At 39.8% G+C, this 19,308-nt stretch overlaps 1 protein-coding gene across 3 annotated transcripts in view; it reads right to left on the minus strand.

The window, feature by feature from the left end:
• The window catches only part of PTPRR (protein tyrosine phosphatase receptor type R), a 138,751-nt gene that overhangs the window by 23,697 nt on the left and 95,746 nt on the right, over window positions 1-19,308 (minus strand). For all 3 annotated transcript variants that reach the window (XM_054276267.1, XM_054276275.1, XM_054276283.1), the window contains exons 7-8: window positions 7,255-7,441; window positions 1,246-1,330 (exon numbers count right to left, since the gene is read on the minus strand). In XM_054276267.1, the coding sequence (XP_054132242.1) occupies window positions 1,246-1,330; window positions 7,255-7,441 (272 nt within the window). The remainder of the gene's footprint in view (window positions 1-1,245; window positions 1,331-7,254; window positions 7,442-19,308) is intronic.

Consider the following 19,308-nt stretch of genomic DNA (forward strand, 5'->3'; position numbering starts at 1 on the left):
TGAGCACAGTGAAAATATTACTGCAGACTGAAGAGAAGCAAGGATTCCACACAAGCTTCTTTCCCAGCTACGTATCACATTTCTGAGATTAATCTACATGCTGAAGGCCATCAGTTTTCATTAGTCTGACTGCAAGGCCTTGGTGTGATATGAACAAATGATGATGTTTTCAGTTTTGGTGAGAGAGACCTCATAAGAAGATGTGTGAATTTGAATGACTAACATATAACACAGGCCTGCAAGGATATTCCAGAGAGGTTTAGAAAGCAAATTTCTAGTTGATAGGATATGCTGTGATTTTAAAAGTATTCTTCCTTCCAAACCTAAGTAAGGGATTTACATTTTTATGTGGGAGTGTTCTGTAATAGTTTGAATCACAGAACTTTTTCACTTTGGTGATGCCAAAAATGATAAAACCTCAACTATTCATGTCTATATTTAGTGTAATGTAAAAACTTCTGCAACCTATTCTGAAACAGAACACAAAACAAAATGTTTAATAAAAGTGAAATGGAATATCTTATTATCCACCAACGTTATGAAAATAGCTGCATTTCAGAGAAATGTGTATTTTGAAGGAAAACTATTCCACTGAAAAGTTTTCAATTACCTTTTCAATTATAACAAAGCAATGCTATATGAAAATATATACAATGAAAATACAGAAGAAGTATAGCAAGGCAGTAACAAGTTAAGAGCAATGAAGAAGCAGCACTGCATCAGGAATGTAAAGACATTTCTGTAAAGAGAGTTTAGTGCATGGAGAAGGAAAAAAGCAATCACCAGAGGACCTTTAAAGATGGAAGCTGACTAAAAGACAAGATAGGTTGCACTTGCTTTTTGTAGTCTGGTTTTTTTCAGTCCCAAGTATCTTGACCCAGCCAGAAAGAATTCAGTGACTGCAGGATGGTTTGGGCTGCGATGAGGAGCTACTGCAAAGCATGGCAGACCTCACTGTCCCATCTGCCTGAGTTGCCTTTCAGAGAAAACCAGCATAAGCCAGGCTTGCCCTGCAGCACGTGGCATGTGGCTGCCAAGCTGTGTACCTACTAAGGCTTCCAGTGAGAGTTCTGCATTTGCCAGTCCTACAGCACTGGGCTTCTGTTATCTTTCTACATGGATTATAAATACAAGTATGAATGGGTTCACATCAAGCAAATATAAAGACAGTTAGATTTTCACAGCAATATGTTCTCAAAGCAGGAATAAATGTCATAGTAGGAAACCACGGGCTAGCTCACTTACTTGGCAAAATTGTTTTATAGCGGTTTTTAGTTCCATGACTCGGGATGTCAATTTCTTTGGGATCCACAAAATTCATTGGTATTTCCTATAAAAAATAAATTAAATCAGACTGATGTTTCCAAAGGAGCCATGCAGGAAATTATCACCAGAAGGCCATCTGCTGTTACACAACTGTCTCTTCACATCAAAGTTATTAAGAATAAAAGTGGTTCCCACCTCAAGACTGTCAACACCCTTCCTTTGATAAACACAGGGAGCTGCATACTGAAGGGGTGACTTCCAAGGAACACTTCTGATGAATTATTTAAAAAAAAGTTTTTATGGGATTAAGACCAAGGTTAAAATGCACTATAGTTCCAGAAAATAGGAGTTCAAAAGTATAGTGCTGTGGCAAAAAAGAGCAATACTTTACATAATTGGGGCAGGAACTTCATAAATAATTAGATATAATGGCAAATAATAGAAATTAATATATGGCAAACTTTTAAAAAATTTTGTGCTAAGCCCTTACCAATGAAATTCAAAGACCTCATTTGCCTTTTATTTAAACTACTAGAATGAGATGCCTTACCCTTTTGCACTCAGACTCAAAAGTAATAAAAATCTGAAGCTATTTCTTTTCCTTCTCATTTTCATCTGTTAGTGACTGATTTACATTGCATGTGTAGGTAACTAATGTGACAGTTTCCTTTAAGTTTCAAAAATACACAAATTATAAACTCCTCATAAACTTAAAGTTCCTATTTTTCAAACTGTTTGTCAGCATGAAAAGTAAAAATCAAAATTTGCATTGAACAAAATGCTGAACTTGGTTAAAGAGAGAGTAAGAACAATTTTGATTTTGAGGTCCTGAAACAATGTTTCTACAGTTGAATAAAACCAACCCTTTTAAAATGGCAGGAGGAAACATTCAAACATTCAGTGGTTGTTTTTTTTTTTTTTTTTGTTTCATGATTGTGGGGGATGTTTTACCAACTAAAATAATCTGGCAAAATCACATTAAAAATGCTTCAGTTTACTAAAATCTTCATTTTTATGCTGATTTCTTTTGGGCCACTATTATTTAAATTGTCTTAGAGTAAGCTGGAATTTGATCTTCAGTAAATTAATACTTCTACTTAAAAGAACAGTCATAACTAGAGACCTGGAAACATCATGCTGGCCTGGGATATTTAGCCTAGGAGACAGCGGCATATTACATAATTGCCTCTTAGGAACCTGAGGAGAATTTGTTGACTTGCATCACTGGAAAATTTACTCAAGGATTTTCTCCAAAAATGAGCTGGTTTCTACTCTAGAGGTGCAGGCCTACCAGTACTTTGGTACAGCAGAGATTCCTGGTCCCTGTCCTTCAACATAAGCTCTGGTCCTGCCCAGCATGACCAACCTCTGCAGGGATTTTTTTTAAAGGAACAGGGATGAGGTCTCTAACAGCTTGTCAAGCAGATACCCAACAGCAGACTTTTACATAGGTTCACCAAACAGGGAAAGAAGCTACTCTCTCACTTTGCTGTTTGAAGAGATGGCAAAGTTAAGTAAAATTTAGATGGCTCATATTGAAATGCTGTGATTCTCCACTTCCCAGCTTGGCTTCTGAACATCTTCTTATGTGAGGTTGCAGCTGTTTCGATTTTATTTTTCTACCTTCTCTGCCTTATGCCCATGCATTTCATGGACCTTCTTTACTCTTCCTCTCTCCCTCACTCAGTTTCTTCCTTGATCTCTTCTTGGTCTTCAGCTGGCTCCTCAAAAGAACGACTTGCTGTGTCAGGCCAGCCAAAGTGTTACTGCCAAGACACACCTTCCTTGCAGGTACTTCACCCAATCCTCCAATCCTTTTTCTGATCACTGTACTGCCATCCATATGATGGCTATCCTAAGTTCAGAATCTTCTCATTTTTTAAGACTTCATTCTTGCATAAACCTCATCCCCACTGTTCAGGTCAAACCATCTCACCTCTGTCCTGCGTCTAATGCTGCTTCCTCATGCACAAAACTACAAAATGAGCTCCCATACCCTCCTCATGTTCACCTCTGACTTCTACTGCTTCCCAATGGTGACCTCTGAGACTTCCCTTGGACCTTGAGTCTTGTTCCAACTGGCTGACCTAGAGCTTCCCTCGCTCAGTTCTGGCTTAGTACAAACACCACCAGTACATGGCCTCTGAAAGGTTTCTGTGCTGAACTATGCACCAAGTGAGGGAGAGCAAGACACCAAGCTTGTACTTAATGAGATCTCTGTCTGTCATCGACAGAGACTGGAAAAAATGCGTGAGGAAGAGTCCTCTGCCTGCCCAAGTGATGGTGGTCGGTGAGGGTCTTCCAGATGTGTGGCTGTCTCCCTCATTATGCCTGCTGAAACTTTTTAATAGCTCATCATTTGGTGAGTTACTGACAGATGCAAAAACGCCACCGAGTTGAAAACAGAAACATATTTCTTTGGGCCAAGCGGGACCATTAATAACATTAATCACTTACATCCTGTAAACACTTTCTAATCAGTGGTCTCCTCCCAGTAGTAAGTACTTGTGAGTCCAAGGGCACAGACAGAAATCTGACAATACACCGTGGATCACAGCCACAGACAAGTCACTTATTCTGAAACTGGCTGTGAGAAAAAAGAGATTATTCCAGAAGAAAAAGATCAGGATAATATGGTGATAACATTCCTGCTAACAAGGGGAGCAAATAAACCCAGCAGACTGCAAATAGCAGGAACATGTGCAAACTAGTATACAAACTCAGTAGCTGTATAGGCAATATATATATATAATTATTTTATTAAACATATGTATTTAATTTAAAAATTGCAAATAATGCATAAACTGCACACATTCCCATGCTCAGCCACTTGCATGCAATTATAGATGCATATGCATATTGTTCATGGGCTGGTTTCCCTCTCTGAGTGATGCCTTCTCATAGCAGCTATTCTGGCTCACATTAAGTTTTAAATGCAATTTATACACTTGAAGAGATATGATTTGGATCTCTAAAAGCATTCAAGAAAATGTGGCAAAATTTAGGAAAATTCAGGCAGGTATTCATTATACTCATCCCTCTTATTTTTGAGGATATAATTTTTTAGATTTATTGATCAGGCACTTTCCCATGCAGGACTGTATTTTTTGACATTTGGGTGTTTTGGAAATGAATTTTATCTTCTGTTGCCCACTTCAGATATTCTATCCTTTGAAGAGTAGCAACTCAGGCTACTAAAGAAAACATATATGCTGGGCAAATTATGTTTCTTCCTCCTTGCAAAACAGGTATATTCTCCCAACCAAATATACCCTTTAATTAAGTAATGCCCCTTTAATTGTTAATTAAAAAAATTGAAGAACTAAAAATAACCTGAAACTGCTCATGTTTTAATTTTCCACTGAAAACTTCAAACATTTCTCCACTTCTTTCACATTTGGAAGTTCTTCAATAATTCTAGTCTCCAGAAGACCGCCTTACTGTACTTCTTGAGCTAGTTAAAATGAGCTGTGTGAGCAGAATGGCTGAGGGTTATATACTGCGTTCTTTGCATGCCTCAAGTTCCTGCTGAGCTATTATCTGTAGCAAGGAACATAGTAAACAGATACTGTTCAACAGCTTCATCTTAAAACACATTTTAAAAGACTGTTTAAAACAGAATAGACGAGTCATGACCTCTTCAATAAAACCCTGTGGAAACACTGAATGGCCAAAGCCATGTTGTGCCCCCTTGAGGGACAAATAAAATGTGCCTCTGTCTCCCCAAAGCTGTGCACAACTGCTGTGCAGGACAATTTGGGTAAGCAGGATTCTATGAAGTGCCAATTTGTCTGTACAAACTGTCTCCTAACATGGGAGGCTGAGGCATGATGAAGTTATTTCTTCTGTCTTTCCTGCCTAAGCAGCAGAATGGCAGAGAACCTATGGAATAACTGGTGATAAAAATATGTTGGATGATTGTAATTTTTCGTGTACACTGTCTGTCCACGTTTTGGTAGAAGAACTGAGGGATTTACTTTTCTTAAGCAAATGGCTTTTAATAAAAACTTCGGCTTTTGAAGGTAATTGAAAAGGCTGCTCCATAGGATGCAATTATTCATAATGAAAAGCTATTTTTAGAGTACAATGGCACTCATCTGTTTATTCACACGCACAGACTGGAAACGAAATGAAACCTAAAGGGTCACATGCTCTGGCATGTTTAATTTTAATTCCTTACAGTTTCTCTGATTTAGACATCAGATTTCTAGACATACAGTTCTCTGGATCAATTCTGGAGCCCCTTCTGAAAAATTGCTACCTTTGGCCCTCTGATTCCTCAGCTGCTGAAGCACAACTGCTACATTACACCTCTCCAGTTAATACATCAATAAGTGCATATCTGGACTCCTTTAGGATTCATGGGTGACTATTACCTTACTTTTATTAATTTTATCGACTTGTTATAGAATCCCTTCCACTAATGCTTCAATATCAGACAGAACTTCTAGTGATCTGCTTGAGCCTATCCCTGCCACAGATGAAGGAAATTTCCAAAGTTCTTCTTAGGTCGATGCAGATGCAAATAATGGAGTCACTCCTCACCTGCTGGTTCAACTTCCCCAAATCACTTTTATACCATTTTAATCATCAATTGATCTTTGTATTCTTTAGTAAGCTTCATGCTTTTGACATATTTAAACATGAAGTTATGATTTTTTTTAAATTCAAAACCTTTTTTTGTCCTGCCTTACTCAGCTTTCACATTCAAGTGGCTTCAGTTAAAGCTCTTTTCTATTTCCCTTGTAAAAAAGGTCTCCTTTTTTTCTGACAACTTTTTTCATCTGAGTGTTTGGCAATACCAGACTTTTTCAGGTCTTCTTAAAGTAATGTGACACTTGTGAAACACTTCAGGGATTTTTGTTTTGAGTATATTAGGCTGCTGTATGGCATGCTTGTTAAAGGTATTTTGGACCTTGGGAAAAAAGTCCCTTTTGGACAGGGACTGTGGGTGTCCCTATCTGCTCCAAAAAATAATTTACAGTGACTAAAAATTTAGTGCTCAAATTGCAAACATACATGGTGTTTACAAGGGAATAAACAAAATCTTCACCTCTGACTGTGTTTTCATAGTCTTTAAGATCTCTCTGAAACTGTCACAATGTTACAGTTCTGACTGTTTGCACTGTAGTTCTATAATAATACTTAGCCCATCTATGATGGGACTTCAGACCAAGAGGGATCTCTATTGTCCATGGATATAACTGACTGACTTTTCTGTCTTTAGTGCAAAAACATAAAACACCCTCTTGAAACTATCTAATCTGCCTTTTGGAAACAATTTGTACCTTGACTTTAAGGTGTTCCCCGAATATTTTTTCCTCACAGTTCCTGTTGTGCCACTTATGTCAAAAATCCTCATTTCAAGTGTGTTGTTAAACTCACCTATTGGAATACGAATCCCAATATTACCAGTTAGATTGTGCCTGGGCCAGTCTGACCCTTGCTGCTAGGCCAAAGGCAGCAACTGTGGTGTAATCACCCCAGAGATACCTTTAGCTGGCTGGAGATTGCAGCTGGGCACTGAACAAGTCCAGGCTTGTTAGGAACTCCGTTTACCTCAGGACAGAAGGCTTCAGGCGATGGTGAAGAGAAAAAGGAGATGGATTCTGCTGGAGGGTTTAATATCCAGAGCTTTATTCCATGGTCACACAGGTCTGAATCTTGGGAACAGCTCCAACAGAATGTCGACCGCATGGTCTGATTACCTTTTTAAGCTCCCGGGGCAGGGGGAGGGGACAGGTGAGCCACCAACCAGGTGAGAGGGGCGGGGTCTCAGGGGAGGATGACACCTAGACAGGCCAATGACCTCTGGGCCTGAGGGGCATCCTTTGAAAGTGACGAACCACACAGCACCTTGCTGGAATGTTAAACCTGATTGACAGCCCAGCAGGGGGCGAGGGGGGAAGGGGAAGAGGGGTTTTGGCACACCTGGGGAAGGGACCCGGAAGTTTAAAACAGGATATTACAACACACTACAACACTCACCATGAATTCTGTCTGAAGCAAATGAGAACATGCCACTGCCTCTCGAAGCTGCTGCCGAGTCAGGACGCGGCCAGCTGACTGCAGGTATTCCATCGCTACTTTTTCTCGTGGGGTTGGCACAGCAACGAAAGGTTCAACACTTCCCAAGCTGCTCATATCCAAAGTCAGTGAGACGTTGGATCCTCGTCTGCATCAGAAAATAATTCAATGGTTATATGAGAGCTGTGTTACTGTAAATCCCATACTCATGAAGCTGTTCCTGAGTTATCCATGCACCCTGACTTTCTCTACAGCCACTGATGGATTAGGGCATGCAAAGACTGCAAGACTAGTTTCACTGGTACCACTGAGCAGATGGAAAACCAAGGACATCCTACTTCTCCAATCTAACAACCTATGCTGCAAAAATGTGTGATGGGGGCAACTATTTGAATTATTCTTAGAAGAAGAAACAACTCCCTATATGCTACTTTATTGTTACGAATGTAAAATGCGAAAGTGGTATCTTGGTAAAGAAGAAATATTTCACAGAAGAAAGTACAGAGCATATATTTCTAACTGATATACATAACAGTGTGAAATAAATTCAGAGTTATGTCAGGTGCATGTTTAAGAATTTACTGAAATTAAATATACATATAAATATACATAATGGAGCAGGAATATTTTATAAAAACAGCAGAAATAATTGAAAGGCAGTATAAACATTGGGACTACCAAGACATTAGACAATGTCTTATGCCAGGTAGAAGGGAAGGGAGAGGCAATAAACCACAATAAATTATCTGTGTCTGAGGAGAAGGAATGGTCATAGACTTAAAAGGGGCCGTTTGGAAACGCCATACATCTCTTGCAGGACTATAAAATTCATAACATTTCCATCTCTACAGGAAAATAAAGTTGGATTCAATAACAACTTTGAGCCATGAAAATAAAAATAGATCATACTTGTATGGGGCTTGGTATGAGCCCTTTTCTTTTTGAGGCTTTCTTAAAACAATACTTAAGACACCTGGCTTTTTATGAATTTTCAACCCATCAATCAAATATTATCTACTTGACCCTTAACTTTAGGCATATTGATTGCAAAAAATCCATGGCCTGCAAACTGTGATGACTAAACACAAAGTTATAGGCATTTATCAAAGCTTTTGTGTTTACTAAGCAGCAATCAGTCCTATAAGACTGACAGATTCAGCTGGATGAGCTGGACTACAGATACCCAGCTCAGTCAGCCTTTACCAGGCAGCTATGCACAGATAGAGATGTGAGAACACCAGTGAGATTCCTACCTCTGCAGATTATTGGTTCTCCATTAAGGTGTGTTTACAAGGAAGTTCTTTGAACTCTTCATTACTTTATCATGCTTGGATATAGACAAACATAACATAAGATTGTCTCAAGTCTCTCCTAACAGCCATCCTGCCAGATCAGTATGCAACTCTACACCTTGCCCATTTGTAACATCCCATATGCCAATGATTAACTATTTACTGGGTAATCTATTATCCAGTGGTTCCAGTTTTTCTGCTGAAACTCTGCTTGGTTGTGTGCAGTTCTCATCTGCAGAAGAACTGCTGGGAGAGTGTGACTATACATCTCTCTGAACACTGGTTGTTAAGATACAACTGTCCCTTTTACAGTAATACCACATATTATTATAATACAGACATCATCTTATAGCATCTGTGAGGCAAATGCTACTGTTGGGGGAATGCTTTCCTCTGTAGAAACACAGAATCATTAAGGTTGGAAAAGACCTCCAAGATTGGTGAGTCCAACCTTCGATTGAGCAAAATTAAGTGCCATGTCCAATTGTTTCTCGAACACTTACAGGGATGGTGACTCCACCATGTCCCTGGAAAGCCCATTCCCATTCTTGACAACCTTTTCAGTGAAACAATTCTCCCTAACTTCCACCCTGAATCTGGTGCAGCTTGAAGCCATTTTCCCTTATCTGTTCCTGATGGCTTGGGAGAAGAGGTTGACCCCCTCTGATGTTGTTGTAGAGAGCAATAAGGTCTCCTTTGAGTCTCCTTTTCTCCAGGCTATAGATTCCCAGCTTCCTCATCACCCTTTCAAAGGACTTGTGCTCCTTCCTCAGCTTCATTTCCCTTCTCTGGACATGCTCCAGCACCTCAATGTCCTTTTTGTAGTGGGGGGGCCTAGAACTGGACACAGGACTTGAGGTGTGGCCTCACCAGTGCTGAGTGAAGGGGGACAGTCACTGCCCTGATCCTGCTGACCACATTATTCCTGACACAGAGCAGCATGCCATTGGCCCTCCTGGCCAGCTGGGCCATGTGCAGCTCCCATTGACCAGCACCTCCACATCCTTTTCCACTGGGCAGATTCCTAGCCACTTTGCCCCAGACTGTGGAGTTGCAAGGGGTTTTTGTGACCCAAGGGCAGGACTTGGCATTTCACCTCGTTGAACCTCATACATGTCAGCAGACGCTTCAGTAATTTTATTTTAAATTACACTATTTCTATCATGTCAGTCTACATGAATAGAAATTACTCCAGTCACTCCCCTGCCACTCAGCAAAGCATAAAGAAATAATGTCCAAGACACAAGACCACCCAGTGGAATAGGTGAATCTCACATTGTGTCATTTTGTTCACAAGCCTATTTCAGCTTAGGTGATGGGTGGGTGGCAGCAAGAGCTTTGCTGCCCAGACCTGCAGATGGTAACAGTGAGTCAGCAGTGGGTGTCTGGCTGCCTCTAGGGGCAGATGGGGACAATTTCTGTTGGCACAGGGAAGTGGGTGGGGTATGATTCTGCTAGTTGTTCTAGAAGGTAGGCAGAAGGGAAGTAGCATCCTAAGCAAAGAATGATGGGTTAGTGGTACATGCACAGACTACTAGTAGTGCTCTGTGCCTCGTGGCACAGCTTGCATGGTACTGGGGTCCCAGTCAGCCATACCAGCACTCACACCCAAATTCAGAGCTGTGATAGTCTGGCAAGTGGGCACACCATGGTGGCTGCTCCCAGCTGGACCCTACAGGAGGGTTCTGGCTCATATGCCTATCCCATTTCCCTGGGGCCTGCGCCATACTGTGGGAGAAAATCAGTTCCCAGCGCCACATCACTTCTCAAGGAAAACATCCTGTTAGACCTGTCACAAAACCCCTCCACACAAGCACCTCTTCTGACCACGACTAGCAATTTATTCCACGGAAAAAGGCAGTCCCTAAAACAGGTGGCTCTGAGTGCATGTATTGCAAATCCAATCTTTTGAAAACCATTTAGAAATCCACAGAAGAGCTGTGCAATGAATCCCTCCAAACCTGTTTAGGCTACCTTTGCTTGAGAAATGGGTAGCAATTTAGATTCAGACATACTTCTGGGAGAGCCTACTGGGATTTCCTAATATAAAGGAAAAGTATTCCCATTGTCCAGTAACAAAGTACAGTGAAAATGTTAATATTTTCTTTGGCTTTTGCATTGTTATAACTGACAGTCTTGGCAACAGGGCTATTTCCTTTTTAACAACAACAAAAAATATACCTGATCTAATTATAACTGTGAGTTTACAGCTTTTACCATTTATGGGGATTATTGATGAACACTGGTCTTGAGGATCTTACTTAATCTGGAAAGAAGAACCAGTTCTTAGGTGCATATTTAATCCATTAAAGGTACACATTGACTAAAAACTGAATATAAAGCAATCTTCTTCGTAGTTCATAAGAAGACATAAAATAGATCACAATTCTAAAGGTAATGCTTCCATAAATACGGATATTGCAAAGAACCTTTTTGAAGAATTATTCTTCAATTAATAAAATCCTTTAAATAAAGTTTACGTACATTAGAAATGCTATAACAAACATTAGATTGATCACAGAGACTTCTTTATTGCATTCTTTATGCTGAGAAACAGGGCTGAAAACAGAACATTTTGCATTGTCTTAAAAGATGAGGGGAGGCCTGAACCATCACGTGTTTGTATGCTCTAATAAAAGATGCTTATAGTCTCAGGTCCTTCTCTAGACTCTCTGGATTCTCAATGTTCCTCTAATAGTTAAATTCCTCACTCCCTGTTAAAGAATAGAAAGAAAGAATTCTCTTCTCTTTTACTACCTGGATGGAAAGAGGTTACCCTTGAGCTCCCCTTTTTCCACCTTACTAGGAGGGACTGCACAAGGTCAGCAACAAGGAGATACCACCTAAAACAAAGCTCATTTTTGGTAATTAGCGCTTGCCTACATTAAGTTTTGAATAAAGAAATCACAATCTGAGCAGTGACCCTTCAAATCAGACAGCTCATTTTACTTGGAGATACACACATACATACATACATTATATATATATATATATGTGCATATGTATCTCCTGACTGGTATTTTCCACTTCAAATTAGAATAAGGGACCCATACACATGGGTTTCCCTTATTTCTCCAGGCCAAGCTTTTTTTTCCCCTTTTAAATAACTTTTTATTCTTTATGTTTCCCATGGGAATAGTCTGGGCCAAATAAGAGATTTTGCTATGATACACCTACTCCAGCATCCTCTCGAGGTTGTGTCTTAATGGGGAAGAGTACCATGCAAGGAATCTGAGGAATTGTAAACATTTGTGCAACATTATATTAAAATTATCAGGAGACTAATTCTTCTGAAGTTCCACCAGCTGGGACAGCCACCTCATCACTGGGTACGTGAATAAGTGCAATCAGGAAACCACTTGTGTCTGTGTATTGTCTGGAATCCCAGAGGAAAGTCTTACTACATACCCAAAGATCTCTTTTCACTTGGATAATAGGAACACGTTCACTGATGAGAATTCACCAGAGTATTTTAAATAATACATTTATAGAAGCAGATTTTAATACAAGGCATGATAAAATTAAAATTTTAAAAAGCAATGTTTGCTTGAAAATTCTTGAAAGGAAGCTCCACCTGTCCACTTTGGAGGGACACCAGGTTACTAAAGCCCTATTAAACATTAGTGAGGTCATTTCCAGTCTTGCCTGACCCTAAAATTAGGCCATAGATTTGATTACAGAAATCCAATTACCCCACACGCTTTCCCAGTTGTTTATTTGAGCTGAATAATTCCTTTAAACACACAAGTTTATTCAGCACTTGTGAAAAATGCAACACCCAGATTCCTGAGCCTCGGCCTCCCATTGTGTCCCGTTCCGGAGGCAGCGGCGATGGCTGCTGCCCTCTCGGAGTCATTGCCCTGTGAGCCAGCACCAGGGACACACACGGGAGGTGCCTCCTCTGTGCCACCCCCGGGCGAGCTGCCCTGCAGCCCAGGAGGAGCTGGGCCAGCTGTGTGGTGAATAACGCCATCAATTAGCATGGCGAGCACAGCTGGATGCAGTTTGCTCTGGGTCCTCAGATCCCGCTCGCACCAGGGATCCACAGGGCTGCTCTCCCTGCGTTTTGCTGAAGGGAAAAGCACCACAATCCCCCCGTGCCTTTTGTTCCTCTGGTGCTCAGGGATTAGGCCTAGCCATGGATCCTGAGTCTGTCAGTCCACCTCACCAGCAAATTCCCTGCCCGCAGGTGGGGTTTGCTCTGCTGGAATTGTGCTGGGAGAGCACAACTAGGTACAGCCTTTCCAGCACTTACTCCTGCCAGACTCCACCTGCATACCTAGTTTCATGTTTCAGCAGAGCAATTCAAAGGGAAAAAAATCTATATTTGGAAAAAAGAATAATGGGAAAAATACAGTTCTCGGCTTTCTTTCTGCTTTTAGCAAAATAGCTAAAAGAAAACATGGTCATGTAGATGAACTAATGTGATATGTAAAATGCCAGTGAAGTATAAAAGGTACAGTAAATTAGAAAAGGATTGTTATTAATCTTCTATACCAATAGAAAATAAATAAAAATAGGAAACTCTGACTTCATCAAGAAAAATCAGCATTGAAAAAAGGGAAAGTAGAAAAGCAGAAGGACAAAGAGGCTAAAAAAATTTTTTTCAAATGACTGAAGATATTGCTGTTTTCTTCCTGCCTTGGGCAAATAGTAATATGGATTATCTAATAAACAACTGAGACATTTCTTCACAAATGAAGATTTATAATATCCATTACAAATAGTCCTGAGAAGGTTAAGAGATGACTCTCATTTGAAGCAATAATTTGATAAGTTTTAAAGTAACATTTACAGTACTATTAAGTAGTTGCTTCTAATGCATAAGAACAATTTCTATTTTTTTCCAAAATCCATATGTATGATTCTTGCTCTGTACTTGCCAGACTGAAATATATATCCAACATGTACTGCTGATATTACTGGATATCTTGGGAAAGTAGGGGTGAATGAGTATGGTTACATTAATGGGTATGATAATCTCTTGATTTTCTTCTGAGCATCAGCATAATACCTCAAACAAGTCTTCTAAGAATACAATAAAATTCCATTATTGAACATCCCAATTTGAAATATGAAGATTCATTTTTCTTACATTTACATTCTTTCCTTGAAATGTAGAGCTCATAACTTTCAATTTTCTGTTGCGTTGCAGCACATATTAAAGAATATTCTAATACAAAACCCCATGAGTTCTGATAATATACAATACCCATTAATGTAATTATCCTCCTATTTACTCTTCCTTTCCACAAAGGTTAATCAATATCATCAGTATTAGTTTGAGAAAATAATGAACTAAAAATATTTACGTAAGTGTGTGAATGTCATCCTAACACAAATATTTGCACTTAGTATTTATTGCCCATACTGTAATTTTAATTTTTACACTCCCAGGTGCCCTATAAAGCACTGATATACAGATGCTTGGCAGACCCACGATGAAAACTCAGCTTCCCAAATGCTCTCTGCTTTACCTGCTAACAGTTCTGGGTTTTACTTGAACAAGAGCTGCGGCTTTTAGGAACCACTCTGATCCGAGGTTATCAACATTTTCAACAAACCAAGCCTGTATCACACCCCAAACTGAAGTACTCAAAAATCAGAAGTTGAGATCAACCAACTAACAAGGCCAAACCAGAATTTACTTTGCATTATGACCAATTAGTCTAAATTGATAGAATCTGATACCTTGAAGAATCTATTTTGCTCAGCTCGTGTCTGGTTATTTTACAGTTCCTTTATTATGCATAAAAATAAAAAGTTCAGGACTTTAGTTCCACCTTCAGCACTTGGGTGTGCAGTAGGTCAAAACCTGACCTTCCCCACTCTCCTGCTATCCCCTGACATAGCAGTGCTACTTAAACCACCAGAAGTTACCTATTGACTTCTTACCGTGCATGGGAATGGTAAACCTCTCTTTTTCTATGGGTTCCTGGCCTCATTTCCAAAACCTTATTCCTCTCACAGATAAACATTCTTCTGGCTCTGATTTTTCCTCTCCAGAGAGGAGATCCTGGACAGACAGGTATTAGTCCAACTTTCCACAAATATGCTATTATTAAATGGCTAATAACACTGATATTTATAGTATTTCTACTCTGCCTTGCAGATATCTGTACCTGAGATAAATCCTGTAGCCATTGATCTAGCAGCCCCATCTCACCAAACCAAGGACCTAATTTACAGAGGCTAATTGGATATAACACTGAAGTTAATACCTATCACCTGAAAGCCAGAGATGGAATATATTTAAGCTCAGGACTCTAAGAAAGGCAATAATATGAAGTATGCATCTTCTTGAGGAGAATGTCTGCTGTTTCTGTTCATGTTTGCTCTGTCACACAGCTCTCCTCGCAGTATTCCAGTGTTGTATTTTTATTTTTCTCTACTTTGATAACAGAGAAAACATCTAACTGATGTTTTCTGATTCTGAGGAAGGGGTCTGGAAATGATGACAGTAAGCTGTGTACCTACTGGAAGAAGAAGAGGGATATATGGCTGCTGTGAGGCAAGACTTCCAGTCCTCTGTGGCCTCCCAGCTATAAGAAATCACCTGGCAGCATATTCCATCTCTCTGAGTCCCCAGAAACAGACCTGGAGCCTCAGTTATGAAGTTTAAATAGTTTTTTTGAGACCTGGAGGCAGTGCATGCTCTCTCCAGAGGGTCTGATCTTGTTCCCACAGGCATGAGGGAAAGGAGGCCAATACATCTAGCACTAAATTGCAAACAATTCTCAGGATCTACTCACAGCTCAGCAGGTCAAAATGAGCTGAGGAAACGGTTTTGACAAGTACTTCTGGATTAAGTTTTAAGCAATCAGTATCTGGTTAGGACAGGAATGGCTCAATATCCTGTAGAGGAAAACAGCTGACATGAGTGTAGTTTCAACTTTCCCTCTTTTAATCAGGCTTTCTAATGTTCTGCCAATTCACTCCTGTTCTGCCCTCGATAAGGCAATGCTGCTCAGCCACGGGAACTGACTGTTCAAAAATGCAAAGCTTAAACAGCCTCCCGTCTTTTCCTGTAGATTATTTCTACAGTCAAATTGCATTTTGTCACGCAAACTTACATCTTCAATAAAATTTGAATGGCAACATAAAGCTCTGTTTCTGCTTCATAGTCACATATATGCGTCTGCAGCATGAGTGAAAATTGAATTCAATGTTCAGAAGCAAAAATAAATAAAGATGCTAATTTGTCGTGCTTATTTGAGCTGTTTATTCCAAAAGCTGAACAAATGTTTACCAATTAGTGGTTAATTTTCTTTACATGGTAGAGTTTTAATTGAATGTGGTATTGTTTATTACTATTCTTATCTGCTTGCATTGCAGCATTGCTCTATTTCATACAGGAGGCCTCATTGCACAAATTTACTGGATGACCTGTTCTCTCTGTGATTAATGCACATGCTAATTTAAACCAAGCTACAATGAATATAGGCAAAAGGAGTTAAAAGAATAGGAAAAATTAAAAGAGAATGGGGAGTAATAATAATTGACTGCCAGGTCTGCAGATATTAAATAAATGCACAACTTAAGGAGCTCAGATAATGCACTTATTTAGGGTAAGCCAGCATGGACTGTTAAAAAAACCTCACATATTTTGTCTGTTGTATATTTTGTTTAAAGATTAAGAAAAAAAGCAATTTGCAAAATTTTTTTTTTCATACTTGTACAAGTTTCCCCTCTATGCTTCCAGTTCTTAAGTACCTCTGTGAGACCTTGGAGAAGCTGTAGCTATGTGCCACCATTGCCAATTTAGATCTCTTATCCAGGTGCAAAGCCAGATTACAGAACATGCAAGGCTCACTTCCTCCTGAGCACTACATGATGCCCAGAGGGTGCTTGTCTGCATTATACAGAGAACAGCCTATCTAGGAAAACGGAACTAATCAGTGAGGATGGAGAGGTGCAACACTACAGCAAATAGCTTCAAGGAAGTGTTTTATTAAGACTACTTAACTGACATTTTCTGCTATTCAGTTGGTCTATAATTAAATAAATGAAATATGGATCTTAGATTTTTGATATTTTAGATTAAAAAAAAGTTTGTTTGTTTTTTTTTCGTAGGAGGAGCCTTAGATAAATCAATTTAGCTTCATGTATTCCATAAGAATTCATCTCTTAAGCACAAATTCTACTTCCATTCTGCAACCGCTGCTCATTTAAGGAATATAATCTACAACCCTTACATCCAAACAGGCAAATATATAATCAATTTGCATATTGATGTCCTTCAGTACTCTTTTGAGACTTTAACCAAAACCAGCTGACCTGGAAAAAGACATAGGTGGGAATATTCTAAATGTAAATGGGCAGTATCTTCAGACAGTATCAGTAGGAGAAAATTATTTTTTATTGTGACTTGAAGGCTAATCAGTACAATGAGTTCTTTCCTGGTGAGTTCGCCATTTGGGAAAGACAGGAAGGAACATCTGGGAAAAGAGGCGTTTACTACACCCTGTCAACCTTAAGATAATAAAAAAGCACATTCCTTGTTTATTTGACTTGGTCCTCATTATCTTTAAACTACTGCAAGTGTCACACGGAAGATTTCTAAGCAGACAAATGAATTGTTAGTGCACTTTGAAGAAATGACTGAACAGCAGCAGCAGTTTCTGAGGAATGCAAAAGCCCCAGAGCCACGACGCTGCTCAGCAGAGCTGCGCCACCTACGGACGCTCCCAAAGGGAGCCGGCAGAGCGGCTCCGCTGGGTCACACAGCGGGCAAAGCACCTGAGCCTGCCTGCGCACAGCCCAAATCCTGGAGCACATCCACTTTGGAACACAGCTCCATTCCCAGGGTGACTAATGAACCTAAGCTGTACAATGAACTGATGGGGTTTAAACTCTTAGAGACAGGACCCGTATATGTGCTCTTAGATCTGCCCTTTCTTTAGCTGCTTCTAAAGTCTCCAGACCTGACACCTAAGCTTTACATATAAACCTTTCTCTTTCCAGCTTTTTTTCCTTGATCCACTGGCATAGTCTGGCTTTCTGGCCTTGATTTCTATGGGAAGGCTTGCTCAAACAAGTGTATTAATGTGAAAAGTGCCTGCATTCCCTTTGAAAATAAAGTTTAGGAAATCCACTTAGGCTTGCAATTTGAAACAGAGCAACGTTTAAATGCTTTTAAGAGAGCTGCAAATGTCTGCATGCCAAGGTGTACTTTATCTGGCACTTCAGAGGTTAGGTAGAGCTTTAAGAAAATATTGCCAAACTGTGCAGTCCCATTTAGGGCTGAAAATCTGATGAGGAACTGACAGGTAAGTGATCTGGAGCTCTTTTCTACAGAGCTCAGCAGATCCCTTGAAATCCATGGCCTTGGACCATCTGCCTTCATCAGAGATATTCCTATAGGGGGCTGCACAGGCAGGACTCTGGAACAGGGAAATGCATCTGTACCTGTGCCCAGAGATGAAGGCCAGAGCAAAGGCTTTCTGATCTACTCTTTCTCATATGCACCATCACAGATTAAAAATTTTGGAGTGACATAATAACAATTGCTTCAGATTCACAGTCAGTCCTCTATTAGCAAAGGACTCACAGCATTTAGAAACTTAAACAGCTTGATTTAAATTTACTTCTATGAATTTGAATAAAGGAGAGAAAAATGAGGATCCTGACAAAAGCAGTGTTCCTCTAAATGTACATTGCATTCTGAAATAAAGAGAAAGGAGAGAAGTCATATCTGAAAGATAAACTGAAGTCACTCCCAACCTGACCTCCTCTCCATCTATCTCAGCACAAATGCTTCCAACACACAGAGCTTCATATGGCTGATGATGTAATATAGGTCAGGCTGACATACATTGAAGCAATGTAGAAACATAAATTTGGTATATTCTGTAAAGCTAAAGGTTGATCAGTATCCTGTTTTCAATAGAAAGAGGAATTTTAGGGAAAGAATGTAAGAACAAAGCAAGCAGGAATTATTGACTACTTCATTAATACTGTTACTTATTTTCAGTATGTTCTCCATCTTCTGCCAATCTGTACTTTAGAATGTTCTGAACCAAAGGGTGCTTTCCCATCTTTGTGGCTGGTGTTTCCCTTCTGTAGTTTTTCCAGTATTCTTAGCCCACCTTATGACCTCTGCACTGACCCTGGATGATGAGCTCTGTAGCTGGGAGCCAGGCAATAGTAAACATTATACATGGGGACTAGAGGGTTGTTGAAACCATCTACCTTTGTGAAAATCCTTGTGATGAAGAAGAAAAAAAGTATTTCATTATAATCTTATCAGTAAATTGCAAATGCATTCTCTGTAGCTACAGGATTAACTTGAGGATTAATTACAATACCAGCTTTCTGCTTTTCACAATGCTGCCTTCTTTTGCAAACCCATTCAGTATTGTGTTCTGTGGGCCAAACTCTCTTCCCAGATACGTCTATAAATCCACTGAGACCAAACAAGCTAAACAGAGTCTGGAGTGAAACAAGCCCATGCAAATTGCATTTTTTAACCGTTGTGTACTTTTCTGCCATTCTGATTGTTTTCTCTTAATGTAAGACTGTGCTTTTAGATCCACTATCAAATCTAGGGAAAGGAACTGAAAGCCTCTGGACTATGCAGCAGTCTCTCAGGGGAATTTTTTATGACTCAGGAAGGATTTGAGACATCTCAAAAACAGGAGATGCCGCTGTCAGGGGATGGTGGGAAGCAGAAGAGTCTGTCAGCCCTGGCAGAGGGGAAAACTCAGCTGCCTCCTGCCCAGCA

Source organism: Melozone crissalis, unplaced genomic scaffold (assembly GCF_028551555.1).
Source record: "Melozone crissalis strain CALT ecotype California unplaced genomic scaffold, PUWL_Pcris_2 ptg000004l_1, whole genome shotgun sequence".
Lineage (NCBI taxonomy): Eukaryota > Metazoa > Chordata > Aves > Passeriformes > Passerellidae > Melozone > Melozone crissalis.